The 20,294-nt window shown below is 35.7% G+C and overlaps 1 protein-coding gene across 1 annotated transcript; it reads right to left on the reverse strand.

Moving 5' to 3' along the window:
• Positions 1-994: 994 nt before the first annotated feature.
• LOC131953452 (neuropeptide SIFamide receptor-like) lies at positions 995-12,996 on the reverse strand. Its single transcript, XM_059316635.1, has 4 exons — positions 12,756-12,996; positions 7,047-7,146; positions 6,138-6,754; positions 995-1,278 (listed from the first exon to the last, which is right to left on the reverse strand). Exons 1-4 carry the CDS (start codon positions 12,994-12,996, stop codon positions 1,064-1,066), a joined length of 1,173 nt encoding a protein of 390 aa, XP_059172618.1. The 3' UTR covers positions 995-1,063.
• Between the last annotated feature and the right edge of the window lie 7,298 nt (positions 12,997-20,294).

Below are 20,294 nucleotides of genomic sequence, written 5' to 3' on the forward strand. Positions count from 1 at the left end.
CATTCATTCACTAACATGGATTTGTGGATGCTGACTCAAGAGGGGCCTTCACTAAACTACATAGATTTTTGTTTTATAGTGCTGACCATCGCATTTATAAAAATGAGGTCTCTTTCCCGAAAATGCTCTTTGAAGAGGGGATGGGGAGAGGCCAATCCCTCCTCCCCCCACACCCCCGCTCTCTTGGCTACGCGTTTGAGGAGTGAACTTGCTTCGAAACAAAACTTGGTTTCTTACTAAACAATTTACATATTTACCTAGCATTATACACAAAGCATCCATTTTTACATTATCACAAATGTAAATCAAAAAATATTTCAAAATAACCACCAAAAACCCACCTACATATATATCAACTTCCTTTTATCTGTTCCAAAAAAATATGGAAGTATGCTTTAAGTAAACCCACAATGTTGTAGGCATACGTAATTGTGTTATAAATTCAAAGTGTTTACGAAAACATAGCAAAAGTATAAGAACGGTATACAGTTTTACAATTACTGAAACATCCTTTAATAAGCTTGCAACTGAGGTGCCTCATTCATAGGCAATTGGTTTTTAATATTCAGGAGAAAATGTTAATATAATAACACGCTACTATATTAAGTCCCCTTTAGCAAAAATATAATTGAAGATAATGAATAATGGGACAAAACTCACTAGCATATAAACAAAGATAATTTTTAAAAACTGATTTTATTTTTAAAATACATTTTAAGAAAAATTTCATTCTTCACAAAGCAACAATTAAAACATAGTTTTTAGCTGTGTGAGTCTTTGTTACATATTTTCTTGAGATATTTTTTAGTGTGTGTGTGTGTTGATAACCACTTTTACTCTTGAAAAAGCTTTTGATGAGGATCAATAGAGACAAGATGAAACTATCAATGAGCCTTGTGGAAGTATAATAGAGGCCAGCTAATACAGACAAAAATAACAACTCATCGTGGCCTCTTTAAAAGTTAAAAGCCATTGTAGTAATGAAAAGGCTTTATTGTTATACAAATATCTAATGGTAGTAATTCGAGAGTTGAATGCAACGTCGTCCAGGTCGATATCAGAGTTAAACAAAGGCTTGGTCCCTGACAGAAGACCACGAACTGTAGCTAGTGAGCGCCGACTTGCTGATATTGTTCAAACAAGTGCGATGCACATGGTCAATGGCAATGCTTTCATTAGAAATATGTTTTCCGTTTGGCCTTTTCACCAGCGAGTATCTGGCCAACATGGTCGAGTCTTCTGACACTGTTCTTGTCACTCGGCGACTGATGGTACTGCCTACAGTAGAAAAAATACGTTTCAATAATTGGATTCATAATACAATAGTTAAATTCTAAGATTTTGTTAATGTTTTAAAAGTAAATGCTAACTAATCCCTAGATAATTATTTTTATGTCAGCCAAGGAGAAATTATTGTTAAATATTTAACGAAAACAAAACACCACCATAGCTGTTAGCAAGTCTATCTGCCAGTAAGGCTATTGTAAGCCGATAAGCAGCTTTACGCGAGTGTTTATTTTATATTGTGTTAAATTATAGAACAATGTCTTTGTTTATTGTGTGTTTATATTGAATACTTTTCTTTTAAAAACTTTTTTTCCCGTTCCAGGGTTGGTCTAACCCCATAAGTCCACACAACTCAGATTGACACCTGTCTCAAGTCGTGTAAATTAAAGCTGACTGGATACAATGCTGGCCACACAATCTAATCATACCCCAAAGTCAAACAGCGCTTTACTCCATGTGCCTACATACGGTACTGTTTTAAAAGGAAGGATGCTTTTACTTTTCTTTAGCCAATATTTAAAAAACGAAGTAGATAATTCAAAGAGCAAACAAAGTTGTAATAACGAAAATAATAATACAAGGAATTTTAAAAAATAAGGATTATAATAAAAGATAAAACTGTAAGGATTCGAGATTGGAGATATCTAGCTACATATCCTGAGATTAAGCGGAGAAAATAAACAAAAATATGGATTAGCGCGTAACAACAGAAATATGGAAAGATTGGTTTAGATAGCACGGAACAACAGAGATATGGAAAGATTGGTTTAGATAGCACGGAACAATAGAGATATGGAAAGTTTGGTTTAGATAGCACGGAACAACAGAAATAATATGGAAACATTGGTTTAGATAGCACGGAACAACAGAGATATGTAAAGTTTGGTTAAGATAGCACGGAACAACATAAATAATATGGAAAGATTGGTTTAGATAACACGGAACAACAGATATATGGAATGATTAGTTTAGATAGCACGAAACAACAGAGATATGGAAAGATTGGTTTAGATAGCACGGAACAACAGAGATATGGAAAGATTTGGTTTAGATAGCACGGAACAACAGAGATATGGAAAGATTGGTTTAGATAGCACGGAACAACAAATATATGGAAAGATTGGTTTAGATAGCACGGAACAATAGAGATATGGAAAGATTGGTTTAGATAGCACGGAACAACAGAGATATGGAAAGATTGGTTTAGATAGCACGGAACAACAGAAATATGGAAAGATTGGTTTAGATAGCACGGAACAACAGAGATATGGAAAGATTGGTATAGATAGCACGGAACAACAGAGATATGGAAAGATTGGTTTAGATAGCACGGAACAACAGATATATGGAAAGATTGGTTTAGATAGCACGGAACAACAGAGATATGGAAAGATTGGTTTAGATAGCACGGAAAAATAGAATTATAGGAAGATTAGTTTAGATAGCACGGAAAAATAGAATTATAGGAAGATTAGTTTAGATAGCACGGAACAACAGAGATATGGAAAGATTGGTTTAGATAGCACGGAACAACAGAGATATGGAAAGATTAGTTTAGATAGCACGGAACAACAGAGATATGAAAAGATTGGTTTAGATAGCACGGAACAACATAAATAATATGGAAAGATTGGGTTAAATAGCACGGAACAACAGAGATATGAAAAGATTGGTTTAGATAGCACGAAACAACAGAGATATGGAAATATTGCTTTAGATAGCACGGAACAAGAGAGATATGGAAAGATTGGTTTAGATAGCACGAAACAACAGATATATGGAAAGATTGGTTTAGATAGCACGAAACAACAGATATATGGAAAGATTGGTTTAGATAGCACGGAACAACAGAGATATGGAAAGATTGGTTTAGATAGCACGGAACAACAGAGATATGGAAAGATTGGTTTAGATAGCACGGAACAACAGATATATGGAAAGATTGGTTTAGATAGCACGGAACAACAGAGATATGAAAAGATTGGTTTAGATAGCACGGAACAACAGATATATGGAAAGATTGGTTTAGATAGCACGGAACAACAGAGATATGAAAAGATTGGTTTAGATAGCACGGAACAACAGAGATATGGAAAGATTGGTTTAGATAGCACGGAACAACAGAGGTATGGAAATATTGGTTTAGATATCACGGAACAACAGATATATGGAAAGATTGGTTTAGATAGCACGGAACAATAGAGATATGGAAAGATTGGTTTAGATAGCACGGAACAACAGAAATAATATGGAAAGATTGGTTTAGATAGCACGGAACAACAGAGATATGGAAAGATTGGTTTAGATAGCACGGAACTACAGAGATATGGAAAGATTGGTTTAGATAGCACGGAACAACAGAAATAATATGGAAATATTGGTTTAGATAGCACGGAACAACAGAGATATGGAAAGATTGGTTTAGATAGCACGGAACTACAGAGATATGGAAAGATTGGTTTAGATAGCACGGAACAACAGAGATATGGAAAGATTGATTTAGATAGCACGGAACAACAGATATATGGAAATATTGGTTTAGATAGCACGGAACTACAGAGATATGGAAAGATTGGTTTAGATAGCACGGAACAACAGAAATAATATGGAAATATTGGTTTAGATAGCACGGAACAACAGATATATGGAAAGATTGGTTTAGATAGCACGGAACTACAGAGATATGGAAAGATTGGTTTAGATAGCACGGAACAACAGAGATATGGAAAGATTGATTTAGATAGCACGGAACAACAGATATATGGAAATATTGGTTTAGATAGCACGGAACAACAGAGATATGGAAAGATTGGTTTAGATAGCACGGAACTACAGAGATATGGAAAGATTGGTTTAGATAGCACGGAACAACAGAGATATGGAAAGATTGATTTAGATAGCACGGAACTACAGAGATATGGAAAGATTGGTTTAGATAGCACGGAACTACAGAGATATGGAAAGATTGGTTTAGATAGCACGGAACAACAGAAATAATATGGAAATATTGGTTTAGATAGCACGGAACAACAGAGATATGGAAAGATTGGTTTAGATAGCACGGAACTACAGAGATATGGAAAGATTGGTTTAGATAGCACGGAACAACAGAGATATGGAAAGATTGATTTAGATAGCACGGAACAACAGATATATGGAAATATTGGTTTAGATAGCACGGAACTACAGAGATATGGAAAGATTGGTTTAGATAGCACGGAACAACAGAAATAATATGGAAATATTGGTTTAGATAGCACGGAACAACAGATATATGGAAAGATTGGTTTAGATAGCACGGAACTACAGAGATATGGAAAGATTGGTTTAGATAGCACGGAACAACAGAGATATGGAAAGATTGATTTAGATAGCACGGAACAACAGATATATGGAAATATTGGTTTAGATAGCACGGAACTACAGAGATATGGAAAGATTGGTTTAGATAGCACGGAACTACAGAGATATGGAAAAATTTGGTTCAGACTATTTTAAAATAGGATCAGATAGCACTAAAATATGCATTGCATTGAAAAGACTGTCTGATCTGAAATGTCTATGGATGGAATTGACGCAGGTTAAAGGTAAACTTGTATGGTAATTTTATTTTAATATGTCCTATCATTATCACTAAGGTAAACCTGTAAAGTCATTTTATTTGATCTGTCCCATTATTAGCATTACTAAAACACACACAGGTGAACTGTCTCAAGATGAAACGTTATAATGTAAATGGGATCTTTGGCAGACATTTGTTCCTTACTGTAGTTGATGGTATTCTTGTACAGTTTTCGCTGTTATAAAATTATGAAATCCTTATATTTAGCCCTAATATCTTATGTATGCGAACATCCCTAGCACGACACATTTTTAACTTTATATTTCATATACATTAAGAACGCACATTTTACATACTCTATACCTAACCTAATCGCTAGCTCGTTATAATGATTGCGATTGTAATTAAGATGTGCAGTAAATGATAGCCATAAAAATAAATGAAGTTTGAGAATCGAAAGAAGATGTTAGATAAGAAGTAATGTACCCAATTTGTTCTATTACATGCTCGTATAAATAAAGGAAAAAAAAATGGCGACACAAAGTCGATAGAGAAGCATCATTAGTTCCGGCAAGTATCGAACCGGTGTAATGACGTGCTTACACTTACATGCACCGTGTGTTACAATTTTCTGCACCAGTAATTTACAACGTATCTCCTAATAATCGGAACTCTTGCAGACACTTGATTAAAACGGTTTCATCTTGTTTTTTTTTTCTTTTCTTTGTTTTGTAGGCCTACTTGGAAATTTATTTCAATATTTTTGCTTCCCGTTATTAACTTTGAATCATGGATCTTGATATCAGTCACTTTGTGGATAATGTCCCCATGTATACTTTAAGAACCCCTGATCTGAATAAAACCCAATAAAAGTAAGTGGGATTTAAACAAGACAGCTATCCCACGCTAGCCTCATTAAAATATTCAATCAGTATTATAGATAATTAAGAAGCACTTTCCGTTATCATAAATATTGGAAGAAACTTAAACGTACTTTAATGTCAAACATTTCTTAAACTAGTACATAAGTTATGTATAGAAAAATATGAAATAGGAAGTGCAAAATAAACGAAAGGTGGTATTTAAGAGCAGAAACGAAAGGTGGTATTTAAGTGCAAAAAAAAAAAAAAAAGAAACGAAAAGTGGTATTTGAGTGCAAAAGAAACAAAAAGTGGTATTTAAGTGCAAAATACAGAAAGGTGGTATTTCAGTGCAAAATAACGAAAAGTGGTATTTAAGTGCAAAAGAATCGAAAAGTGGTATTTAAGTGCAAAAGAAACGAACCAACCTCTCTGGGGTTTCTTCCTACCCAGCATACAAAACCAGAGGTGTGTGAAGCCACGCCTGAAGTTGCCAGAGAAAAAACTGTACACAAACGCGTTCATCCCTGAGTTACTGAGCTCCAGCCACTGGGCGAGGGGCAACCCCACCTTGGTAATCCTTTCCACCACCCCGTCGTCAGTGGGGGGGTTGAAGTGGAGGATCAGGTACAGAATGTGCAAGGGGAGCCAGGAGAGTGCAAACATGAGAACCACTGTGACCAGCATCTTGACGACGTTCATCTTGCAGCGTTTGATGACGCCGCTGCCAACCGCTACCCCCGGGGCCTGGCGGTTCCAGACCCTCCAAGCGATGAGGATGTAGCAGACGAATATCAGCACCAACGGCAGGAGGTATGTCCCCAGGAAGATGGCGACGACGTAGAAGGCACGCTGGGAATCGAAGTCCGGCCAGATAGAATGACACATGGGAATTGTTTGTAGTTGTGTGACGCTGTCGAACTGCTGGTAGTAGACCAGCCAGGGGATGATGAGGGTGAAGGAAAACAGCCAGATGACCGCCAGGGTCAGGCAAGCGCCACGTCGCATTATTCGCCAGTCGGGGTTAAAACAAATCGCCAGAAACCTGAAAGTGTAACAAGAACAAAAATTTATTGACTAAAAAAAAATTAGCACACACCATATTTTTGGTTTTATGTAAGTCTTGCTGCCTAAAATGTTGCAATAATGTAGAAGGATGGAGTTTCTAAAGCCAGAAATGAAAGATAGAATTTAAATAAACATCATACTCATCATCATCATCGTCATCTCTCTCTCTCTTTCTTTCTCTCTCTCTCTCTCTCTACTGATTTTGTCTAAGTTTGAAGCCTGCAGAGATGGGCTAACAGCCTGCAGAAATTGGCTTACAAAGACTTTACCTGTCTACTGCTATAGCCGCCAGGTTGTACACTGACGCGCACACTGAGACGCCTTGTATGTAGGGAGTCAGTTTACACAGGACAGATCCAAATGGCCAGCCTGAAACATATAACATATGAGGAGTCAGGGCCAGCCTCAAACATATAACAGGGGGAGTCAGGACCAGCCTCAAACATATAACATAATAATTTCTTCAGTTTATATTCTACAGGCATAAAAATAACACAGCCTGCAATATAACACCACCCTGTGATTTATATTATTGTTACAAAAAAAAATTTCAATTTGAAAAACGTGATTTTCAAATTTTAAGCACAATGGGAAAAAAAAATTCTAATCAAATTTTAATCAACATAATAAAATTGGATTGCGTGTTTTAACAAATTAGCAATTATTCCCTGCGAATAATAGCTGGCGTCGATTTTTGTCTTTAAAATGTTGAGACGTCTGTTGTGACGTATTTGAGCTAGCTTCAAGTAGTGTGTCAACATGAGGTGTTCATCTTTCAACCATGACTTCACTTCCTGTTTACATTCTGAGCAGAAAAAATTTGCTCCAAGTGCACCGGGGATAAAGGATAGAGCACTTCCGCTTTTCTCGAGATTAGTTGAACACGAGGCGAGTCATTATCTGGAGAGTACTGCAGATAGCGCAGATATTGATGACAGCATATTTTCATCAGCGATCGCGAAGAGCAGTTCCAACAACTGGTTGCGTGCCATGCAAACAATTTTTAAATCTCCCGCTTTTGAAGATTGCAAGCCGATTAAACTAGTTCAAGTGTAAAATTGGCTTGCGTGGCAGAACATTCTAGATTTTTAAAAAGCTGAACGACACTAACCTTGGTATTTTTACTACGTGTTAATGATGAAACTAAAAAATGGACAACGCGTCGAAGTTCTGAGAATTCGTTTGTGGACATTTTTTTCTTTAATTAACGGCTTCATGGTATTCCAGGCGAAACAAAGGAAAACTGTGTAACTCTGGGGGAAGGGGGGGGGTGGAGTTTTGTGATGAGCAGCCTGATAGAGCTACTCAACGAAACATCTCATGTTTTTGTGATGCTGTGTAAAAGTACCCCAAGTTGTTTTTCTAGTTTTTTTTTCAAAGCATTTTATTGAATGTTTTGATATAAAAGAGCTAGAACACCGTTTTGTTGTAGTTTAAGAATAGTATTAAAATCTTAAAATAATTTTTTTATGTTTAAAAAATAAATATAACTTTTTTTTTATGTTTAAAAAATAAATATAACTAAACAAATATTTGCATTTGTTAAAATATTAATTAACCATTACAAAAATCGCAATTATTTATGAGCAGTTCACTGAGGACTGAATATTTTAACAAAATGTGATGTGTATAAGCATTTGGAATGTTTGACAAAGTTTTAAATATATGACAAGTGTATTTTGTTTCGTAAACGTGTTCCCTTTTTTCACTTAGGTCTTATATTTAAAGAGCTGCTATGTATTATTTGTCTACATTAATGTTGTTTTTACTGCATACCTTCATTTTAAAAATAAATGGAGAAAAAAAAACGCCAATGCAACTAATTTTGTTAATTAAAATAAGGAATATTTCGCCACTCTAAAGACTCTAAGGTAAAATGTTTCTAACTGTTTGTGTCTGTGTCTAATAGTAATTGTGTATGTGTGTCGGGCATAGCCGTATGTCTCAACACTGCCAAGTGTGTGTGTGTGTGTGTGTGTGTGTGTGTCTAGTACACATGCTTATCCCTCCCAGTTTGTATAGGACACTATCTCTTGTTTCACTGAGCTTCGCTCCTGTATTTTCGGAAATTAAATTTGATCAAATGATAAGGTTAGGAAGTTTTCGAGAATCATTATGCATACAGGCAAAGAGGTCAAAAATTATAATACTAAAAATAAATTCCATTCAAATCAAATCTACTAAAAATGTTGCACACAAAGAATTTAATTAAAATCCTTTTATACAAGATCGAATTCTATTTTCACCTTTTCTAATATAGACAAATATTTGATTAACCTTTAAATTATAAATATTTTAAAAATTAATTAAAACTGAAGAATTAAAAAAAACTGAAGCAAACACGACAAACTAATTGCCTGTTTAGAATTTAAAGTTCCGCTAAATAATTAAACTGTCAAAAACAGTACCGACGGACGTGCTAATTAAACTTAATTAAGTTTGTGGATTTATGAGCCACAAGAGCATGTTCAGCTAACTTTTCTTTCCAGCATTTCCATTTTATCCAGGTCTTTTCCCCCCATACTTAACAATGCAAAAGGTAACACTTTGCGGTCAGCTCTTCAAACTGAAAGGTGAAAATTTGAACAGATTACAGGCTTAAAAGGTTAGGATTATGTCCTTTTTAATATTCTGACAGATGCTGACCATTTTTACGAAATTATTTAAAGTGCATAGGCGGCTTGATTTCTGAAAATGGTATGAAGATTCCATAACTAATAGTATAGAGAAAGCAACTTTAATTCAAAGAGAGTTTTTCTACTTAAATTTGTAACTTTTTAACTAGATCTCGGGCCATAACTTAAACAACGTTATCTTCCCCGCGCGTGACTGTATGCTTATGTCATAGGCATATTTTTCTAGGGGAGGGGGGAGGGACTAGAAACATTCGAGAGGGGGGGCGGATATAAATTTAAGGGAAAGGGGGAAGCTGGTTAAAGTATATATTTTGTATACTAATTCTATTCCGATGTGGGGGGCGGGGGGCCGGGGGCGGTGTAGATGTGTTTTGTGGTGCCCCCTCCCCTCCCCACACCAAAGAGATGCCCAAAAGAAACTCTGGTCATGGGTTGTTAGTGTTGTCATTACTCACCAAAAGAAAAAGCTGAATAAAACAAAGTGACCCCCACCACATGTCAAAATGACATCTTCAAAATGACATCTACAAAATGACATCTATTCCCAATAACCAGTCCTGCAGCAAGGAATAAAATGTAACAGCCTTTGTTTGAATGATTGTTCCTAAAAACCGCAGAGAAACATTAGAAACACGAGAAAGCTTTAAAATATTTTTTTTGCTTAATTAATTGCTTTCAGGAAACTGTATCAGGTTGTCCTGAATTTCCTATGAATCGAATGGTGGAATATTTCTTAGGTCATCTTTCTTCTGGAATTAAATAGGCGCTGACGTCAATCTCAAATAGCATATCTTTGCTAATAGTTTGTCTTAACTTTAAACCATACTAGCTTATTTGACTTATTTGGCTAAAATATATTTAATAGAACTACAATTTTTTGGAAATTGTTATTTGAAATGTATTAGAATCTCGGGTTCTTATTAATTTTTACTTTCTCGTATATACGTAGTATAGAGAAAGTATTGTAATCGTGCAAAAAAAAAAAATCGAGATTTTTACAAATCTCGACGTTTTACACCTCACTGATACGGAAAAACATAATTTTGCAATCTTGTCCGTATGTCTGTGTGTGTGTGTGTCTGTCCGTGTGTGTGTCTGTCCGTGTGTAAACACGATAACTTGAGTACCGTTACAGCTAGGTTGATGAAATTTCATATATAAGTATTTTATCAAAATCGTAGATCCGTATCAACTTTTGAGCGATTTCCGATAACCGGAAGTGGTACTTTTCCTACTTTGAATTTTTCAAAAGCCTATAACTTGAGTACTATTTCAGATAGATAAATGAAATTTCACATGTAAGTAAAAGATCTAATTCTCTACCTTCTGTTTAATTTTGAGTAATTTCCGTTGACTGGAAGTAGTAATTTACGCTACTTCCGATTTCTCAAAAAACTAATGTAAATTTTTAAAGTACTAATAATATTGCGCACTATTATACGCGTTTTTATTCGGCGTTTGCTTGGTGCGCAATGTTTTTTTTTATGAGATTCTATTCTATTTTTAAAAGTTTTAGTATTTAAAATGGATTAAAAATCATAACTATATCCCCAGTTACCATCCCCTGTTGTTTTATATAAGAATATTCGAGAAAGTTTAGGGGAGATCACTACCGGTTTATTGTCTTTGTGATGTAGTGTAATTATCTCTAGAACTAGCCTAACTATAACCCCTGTTTGACTCTAGCCTAACTATAACCCCTGTTTGACTCTAGCCTAACTATAACCCCTGTTGACTGTTGGAAAATCAATTGACTTTTTATAGTTTTTTTTTTTCATCTTACTCACGAGCTTCTAGAATTAATTTATATTTGTTAAAAAACAAAGTCATAACGTGCAACGAAGAAATGATTATTAACAATTGGTTGAGAAAATAAGTTACAAATTTTAATGGTAAAAAATATGTTGTTGCAATATCATTTCATCATTCCTGACATTTAAAGTCTTTGATGAAATGGAAAAGTTAGCTGAGTTTATATTCATGGAAAACCCAAGGTTTTTGTTTACAAACCATTTGCTAGACAAACCTTGGTTGATATATAGTTCCTTTTTAAGAAATATTTTTTACAGGTGTAATGGGAACTGATACCTCGTTAGAACAAAATCTCTTTCATAATGAGTGAAAGGAAATAACTAAAGAGAAATTTAAAATGGAAAACAAAATCTGTTTCGGTAAATTGAAAGAACAATAAACAAAACACTTAGCTAATGGCATGGCTAAGGTAAGGTGGAATCTGTGGTGAGTATCTGGTAGTCTTAAGGACAGTAGCACCCTGATGTGGGATAGATACATGTATATAAATAGGGTAAGATAGAATGTGTGGCTAGTCTCTGGTAGCCAAAGGGTTAAAAGCATCCAGATTTGGGATAGATACATGTGTAAAAATAGGGTAAGATAGAATGTGTGGCCAGGCTCTGGTAGCCATAAGGTTAAAAGCATCCAGATTTTGGATGAGTACGTATATAAAAATATGTATTTTAAGAATTCTGAAGTCAGGAAGTCGACCTCTGGCTTCAGTACACGTAATTGTTCACGAGTAAAACTAAAATGTACACAGCACAACAGAACATAGACCAAATGACTGACACCCTTACCATGTCTAGAGACAAATGACTGACACCCTTTAACATGTCTAGACCAAATGACTGACATACGTGCAGGGTTTCTTTCGGACATTTGTCTCCGGATGGGGAGGCATTTAAAATGTCTAACCTGAATAGATACTTTGCCCATAAAGTTATTGGTTTATAGAACTATAACACTCTTATTAATAACCAATCCGTATGCCAGTAATGTGATAGGTATACAGAACTAAAGCAGTCTATAACAATGACCTACCTGTGTATATATTAGCCAGGAAAGAGATGGGTATACAGAACTAAGTCTATATCAATGACCTACATGTGTATATATTAGCCAGGAAAGTGATGGGTATACAGAACTAAGCCTATAACAATGACATACATGTGTATATATTAGCCAGGAAAGTGATGGGTATACAGAACTAAGTCTATAACAATGACCAACCTGTGTGTATATTAGCCAGGAAAGTGATGGGTATACAGAACTAAGTCTACATCAATGACCAACCTGTGTAGATATTAGCCAGGAAAGTGATGGGTATACAGAACTAAGTCTATATCAATGACCAACCTGTGTATATATTAGCCAGGAAAGTGATGGGTATACAGAACTAAGTCTATATCAATGACTAACCTGTATAGATATTAGCCAGGAAAGTGATGGGTATACAGAACTAAGTCTATATCAATGACCAACCTATGTAGATATTAGCCAGGAAAGTGATGGGCATACAGAACTAAGTCTATATCAATGACCAACCTGTGTAGATGTTTGCCAGGAAAGTGATGGGTATACAGAACACGGCCACCAAGATGTCCGCCACGGCCAGATTGGCTATGAAGACGTTGGTGACGGTGTGCATGCGCGGGGTCACGGCCACGATGACCACGACCATGACATTGCCCACGACGGCACACAGGAAGATGAAGGTGTAGGCGATGCCGTAGACCACGATCATGTGGGTCGGGATCTTGAAGGTGGTGTAGAAGTGTCCAGTCATGTTGTCGGACGTGGTGTTCATGACGTCAAGTTCACGTGTAGCATCAATGTGACGTCATGAACTCTGGGGACATAAAACATTGGCGATGGTCATTCAAGAACTAATATGTAATTATATATATAAATAGATTAGACTTATTTAAGTTTGTGGATTTATATATATATATATATATATATATATATATATATATATATATATACTATATATATATATATATATATATCGATGGTCTCGGTCGCAAACCGTCTAACTCAAAAAAATTCGATTTTCTTTTTTTTACATAAATCAAAAGCCAATATGATTCCCCATAAGGCCTGAAAATATTAGAGAAATCTGTAGAATGATTATTGATATATAATCATTTGAACAAACCGCCTATTATTTCTAGCGCTAAAAATCTCGGCGCAAAACGAATATCGCTATATTTGTCAGTACACTTTTGATCGGGAACGCAGTCGCACGCCGCAATCACACAATTTTACAGCACAGCAGTCACAGTACTTATAGGTAAGGATATTTGATTAACTATGTTCAACTATTCTATAACATTTTATCATTTTAAAGAATAATAAACAAATAATATTTGTTTAATATAGCCTATTTCCAGATTATCAATAACCAAACTGATTTGTTTACAATTTTTTAGGCTAACACAATGCTTTGAAACTAGATCTTCATTCTAGAATCTAAATATCAATCAAAACATAATTCGAATTATATTTCCACAAGAATGTGCAATAAATTTAATAATTGTTAATTCACTACTAGCTTTAGATTGAGGGTTTAGATACGTGTTAAGAAATGTTTATATGGTAAGTTACAAAATGTTTGGCGTACATGTTCAACGACATGGTTAGTTGTCTTTAGTAAATGCTTTTATGATTAATTTTTCAACAGACAAGCCTATCTCAACACACCAGACTCTCCCAACAGACCAGCCTCTCTTAACAGACCAGCCTCTCTCAACATACCAGATTCTCTCAACATACCAGTCTCTCCCAATACACCAGTCTTACCACATATCAGACCAGCCTCTCTCAACATACCAGCCTCTCTCAACAGACCAGCCTCTCCCAACAGACCAGCCTCTCTCAACAGAACAGCCTCTCTCAACAGACCAGCCTCTTCCAACAGATCAGCCTCTCTTATCAGATCAGCCTCTCTCGACAGATCAGCCTCTCTCAACATATCAGCCTATCACAACCGATCAGCCTCTCTTAAAAGACCAACCTCTCAACAGACCAGCCTCTCTCAACAGATCAGATTCTCTCAACAGACCATTCTTACCACATAACAGACCAGCCTCTCTCAACAGATCAGCCTCTCTTAACACACCAGTCTTACCACATAACAGACCAGCCTCTCTCAACAGACCAGCCTTTCAACATATCAGCCTCTCAACATATCAGCCTCTCTCAACAGACCAGCCTCTCTCAACAGACCAGCCTCTCTGAACAGATCAGCCTCTCTCGACAGACCAGCCTCTCTCAACATACCAGCCTCTCTTAACAGATCAGCCTCTCTTAACAGACCAGCCTCTCTCAACAGACCAGCCTCTCTGAACAGATCAGCCTCTCTCGACAGACCAGCCTCTCTCAACATACCAGCCTCTCTTAACAGATCAGCCTCTCTTAACAGACCAGCCTTTCTCAACAGATCAGCCTCTCTCAACAGACCAGCCTCTCTCAAAAGACTAGCCTCTCTCAACATATCAGTCTCTCTCTCAACAGACCAGCCTCTCTCAACAGACCAGCCTCTCTCAACAGACCAGCCTCTCTCAACATATCAGCCTCTCACAACCGATCAGCCTCTCTCAAAAGACCAACCTCTCAACAGACCAGCCTCTCTCAACAGACCAGCCTCTCTCAACATATCAGCCTCTCACAACCGATCAGCCTCTCTCAAAAGACCAACCTCTCAACATACCAGCCTCTCTCAACACACCAGTCTTACCACATAACAGACCAGCCTCTCTCAACAGACCAGCCTTTCAACATATCAGCCTCTCAACATATCAGCCTCTCTCAACAGACCAGCCTCTCTCAACAGACCAGCCTCTCTTAACAGATCAGCCTCTCTCGACAGACCAGCCTCTCTCAACATACCAGCCTCTCTCAACAGACCAGCCTCTCTGAACAGATCAGCCTCTCTCGACAGACCAGCCTCTCTCAACATACCAGCCTCTCTTAACAGACCAGCCTTTCTCAACAGATCAGCCTCTCTCAACTGACCAGCCTCTCTCAAAAAACTAGCATCTCTCAACATATCAGTCTCTCTCTCAACATACCAGCCTCTCTCAACAGACCAGCCTCTCTCAACAGACCAGCCTCTCTCAACATACCAGCCTCTCTTAACAGATCAGCTTCTCTTAACATACCAGCCTCTCTCAACATATCAGCCTCTTTCAACAGACCAGCCTCTCAACATATCAGTCTCTCTCAACAGACCAGTCTTACCATACAAGACACCAGCATCTGTCAACTGACAAATCGTAAAGGCACCAGCATCTCTCAACAGACCAGTCGTAACATTAAGGCACCAGTAACTCACAAGAGACCAGTCTCTCCCAGCAGACCAGTCGTAATATACAAAAGACCAATCTCTCTCAACTGACCAATCTTACCCTCCAAGATACCAGCCTCTCTCAACAGACCATTCTTACCATAAAAGAGACCAGCCTCTCTCAAAAGATTAGTCTTATCCTACAATAGACAAGCCTCTCTCAACACACCAGTGTTACCATACAAGACACCAGCCTTTCTCAACAGATCAGTCGTAACATACAATAAACCAGCCTCACATAACAGACATTAGACACCAACCTCTCTCAAAAAGACCAGCCTTACCATACAAGAGACCAGTCGATCTCAAAAGACAAGTCAGACCTATCAAGAATTCAAAGCGACAGATATTCGTGCACTGCAGTACAAGCCTGATGCTACTGTCTACTTCAAAGTGAATTAGCAGATAGCTGGAATTTGCTAAGCTAGGGTCGTAAGATTATGATCTCATCTGTAGCCCCTGTCAAGTTGTACAAGAGCAGAAAAAAAAATAAAAGCTGTCATATTTGAGCACCTAAAAGCAAGTCATAAACACACCTTTTTATGATGATTTCCCTGATTTTAAAAATATGTTGCCATTTTAATTTGTCTTTGTGACGTTTATTCAAAGAATACATTTTAAAAATAAACACATTTTTATGTGTTAAATTTTTGTAAAATAAGTAAACATTAAGTCATTATTAATGTGATTAATGTGTTATGTCTCATTCATAATATATCTGACAATAAGGTTTCTGTTTTTACTATTATCATTCTATAAACCCAGCACCCACCAGATTTAGTAAAATAAACTGTCAGAATAGAAAGATGTAGTAAATAAAGCATAACCTTCAACGGTTAACAAGTCTAGTGCTAAATACAGCCATAATGAATAAACAGTCGAAAGCGATAAAGCAATACTACAACATCTCTATTATAAAATTAAACTGACCCCATAATGTAGAATAAACTCAAATAATTAAAATATGAACCCAAAACTATAATCTAAATATTATGAAGTGTTAATTATAACTTAAAAACATAAACATAAATAAATCACGTTCATTGGACAAAACGAACGAACGCGGCTGAGACCGAAATTCTCGGCTCAAAACAGCTAAGTCTGCGCGCGCACAGATAGACGGTTTGCACCGAGAATTTTAGACCGAGCAAACCGTCTATCTTTTTAAACCTGCTATAATTTTGTAAATATCAACAAAACCCATTTTAAAACGCTACAGTATAGTCGGTAGAGAGTTTCTTCGGAGATATCTTTAAAAAAAATTAGTGTTAGAGCGATCGAGAAGGAAATAATCAGTTTTTTGTCTCTCCTGTAAAATTTACATTTTCGGAGTTAGACGGTTTGCGACCGAGACCATCGATATATATATATATATATATATATATATATATATATATATATATATATAGTATTTATATACTTACAATATGTGTGTATGTAGGCTATGTGAATGTATGTGTTTTTGTGGACGCGAGTTTGTGTGTAAAATATAACTTTATAAAAACATCAAATTTCGCAATATGCGATTAATTTATCTAAGTGTAATCCTATCGCTTTAATATCTGTAGACAAATTTGCGGAGATGAATATATGCTTCTAGTGCACAAAAAAATTCGAGCGAGAAGTGATATTGTTTCGTTAGATAAAATGAGTAAAAACAAATATTTTCTAGTTTTTATTAGGTCTGTAATTTTTGTGAATTTTTAGCAATATAACATAAAATATTAGTTGTGCGTTTCAAAAGATAAAATTAAATAATACAATTGACACGCATTGATAAAAGAACGCAGCTCTTTAAAAAAGTAAATTCAGCGAGACAGAAAGCACTCATGTCCCGTCCGTACCACACCACACTCGTGCGACTTGCGACATATGTCGTCGGTCAAGTCAAACCTAGCCAGGGGCTAATCAAATTGAAAGACTCCGCTCTTTACACGTCTACAGTTAGGGCGTCTCGACCGCTTCATCTACACTTTTCGGAGATCTTTAATTCGATATTGTCGCTGCCTGCGGTGGCGTTGTAGGAATCTCCTGTGCCGGAAATGGATCTAAGATGTGAGACAAGGCTAAACTTGGTGACAATCTCAAAGCTTTTCTTATTACATGGTATTTTCACTGACCGTTATATAAGCACGAAAAAAAGAAGATATTTTTTGAAGTCTTTGACACATGACTCCCTTATGGGGAATATATATAATTTATATATTAATGCATATTCTACATATAAGAGCAGCATATGCAGCATGATAATTGCATCAATACAGAAGAACTTTATTTACGCCCTATGATGATTGTTTGCGGTTAGGTAGGCCTAATCCCCGAGCTTTTTTACGTATCAAGGCTTTCCCGTTCAAACTCCGCATTCACAAGCAACAACAACAACAACAACAATAATATATAAATGTAAATAAATAAATGAGTAAAAATTTATATATATATATATATATATATATACATAAACAATTAAACATACACACACATATATATATATGCGTGAATATATATATATATATATATATATATATATATATATATATATATATATATATATATATATATATATATATATGTATATATATATATATATATATATATATATATACAAGCAACAACAACAACAACAATTATATATAAATGTAAATAAATAAATGAGTAATATATATATATATATATATATATATATATATATATATATATATACATAAACAATTAAACATACACACACATATATATATATATGCGTAAATATATATATATATCTATATCTATCTATATATATATCTATCTATATATATATATATATATATATATATATATATATATATATATCTATATATATATATATACATTTTTTATATATATACATTTTTCTATACATATACATTTTTTATGCACGTTTTTACTCAATAGACGTTTGTCGGAATATAACAAATGTCCGAATATGTTTATCAATAACAACATTTTTAAAAAGTAATTTTAGCCACAATCTATAGACAAAGAAAACAATTTAAAATATCATCGGTCGATCAGATCCGCGCATTCACCAAACAAGGAGCAGGTTGAAAGCTAAGCAAAAAAAAAATAAAAAAAATCTAAAGCTCGTTACCGACTTTGCATGACATGCCACAGCGCGTGTAATTCGGGTTGAAAAATCTTGTTTGCACTCACAAAAAACCTCTCTGTGTGGTTGATGACCCCACGGTTTTCATCTCGGACTAAATTGTCTTCCGGGGCCAATCAATCGCAAAGGGAAAAACAGAATTGTCCACGTGGTTTTAAGTTTAAAGACGCTGCTGAAATTATCCCTGGGCAATGGCTTTGATTTTCTTCGAGATAAAGAGAAGTTTCAGACTGCTAGGGAGTCCACAAAAAAACTGAACAGCTGACATTGGGAGTTTATTTCGTCCAGCTTTCAAGGCCTTGATACAATCCGAGTTTCAGGAGTTACTTCCTTGTAAAGGATTTATGCGCAGTGCTTGGGTACAATTTAACAACATAGGCCTACTCTCAAACGTATTAACACTTGTTCATTAAAGGTGAATGAGATTGTACAAAGTATACAAAGTGTATTTAGACGTAGCTATGTCTAAAAGGATACTGCATTGTATGCATTACTCTTCAGTAATCAATGTTTAATATTTGAGAAGATAGAAAAAAGTGCGTATATTTAAAGAAAATAAATTTCGAAAAATGTTAGCATAGACATTTGATTAAAAATCCACTAGATTTAATAACATCTCTAATCGTGATTAATGGGAGCCAACTATTAATTTTTAAACAGGCTACAAAAAAAACTATCCAATGTAAAAAGCTAACGAAGTTGTTAAATGTTAGATTTAAAAAAAAAAAAACCTCATAAGTATTGCAAGACTTCGTTGGGATAAAATTTAACAGTGGTGCTTTGGATTTAAGTCTGGGCTAGACAACACTTAATGGTTTGTTACTTTGATTTTCAAAACGATCAAAGAGCATTTTACGAGGACAGACAATATTTAGCTAAACCATCGACTATTTTAATATGACAAGGCAAGCTGCACATCAAAACACTCATTAGTGAGACAATAATTAATGTGGACAAACGTAATGGATCGAAAAAGGGAAGAGTTTAAGAAAAAGGTATAAAAAGATATAAGAAAATAAAGAAAGATTAACGACCATCGTTAACGCTGTTTTATTGAATAAATAAAACATAAAAAGAATGCTGTATTAATCATAGGCTGGGATGTGTATTTTAGGTCCTAGGACCTTTGACCACAGGTGCTTTGACCATAGGGGGTTTGACCATAGGGGGTTTGACCACAGCGGAGCTTTGACCATAGGGGCTTTGACCATAGCGGTGCTTTGACCATAGGGGGTTTGATCATAGGGGGTTTGACCATAGGGGGTTTGACCACATATGTTTTCTCAGCAGAGGGTCTTTGATCACAGGTGGTCTATCAACTGGTGTTTGATCACAAGCGCTGTGTCCGGCTTTGATCATAGGTGTTTTGTCCACATAGGGTCTTTGATCTCAGGTGTTTTGTCCAATGCTGTCCATATATGGTAAGGATTAATTTTAAAAGTTGCTAAATTATATTTTAAATTTCGACATGATGTAATAATATGTTAAATCATCATGTATAAATACAAGTCATCTAAACTACTCTATGTCAAAACCATGGAGAATCTTGGAGAGTATAGCACGTCGAAAAAAGGTAAAAGAACTTTGTTGTATCGTGGCCACGAGTTTTGGCTAC

The sequence above is a fragment of the Physella acuta genome, unplaced genomic scaffold (genome assembly GCF_028476545.2).
Source record: "Physella acuta isolate Inbredline_101_S28 unplaced genomic scaffold, ASM2847654v3 ptg000923l, whole genome shotgun sequence".
NCBI classification, from domain to species: domain Eukaryota; kingdom Metazoa; phylum Mollusca; class Gastropoda; family Physidae; genus Physella; species Physella acuta.

Excerpts from the sequence above, each read along its gene's own strand:
- LOC131953452 (XM_059316635.1), bottom strand. The coding sequence starts at position 12,996 with ATGACTGGACACTTCTACACCACCTTCAAGATCCCGACCCACATGATC. Across the intron at positions 7,147-12,755 it reads CCTGGCAAACATCTACACAG|GCTGGCCATTTGGATCTGTC; the intron begins GTTGGTCATTGA and ends TATATGTTTCAG. Across the intron at positions 6,755-7,046 it reads GCGGCTATAGCAGTAGACAG|GTTTCTGGCGATTTGTTTTA; the intron begins GTAAAGTCTTTG and ends TTACACTTTCAG.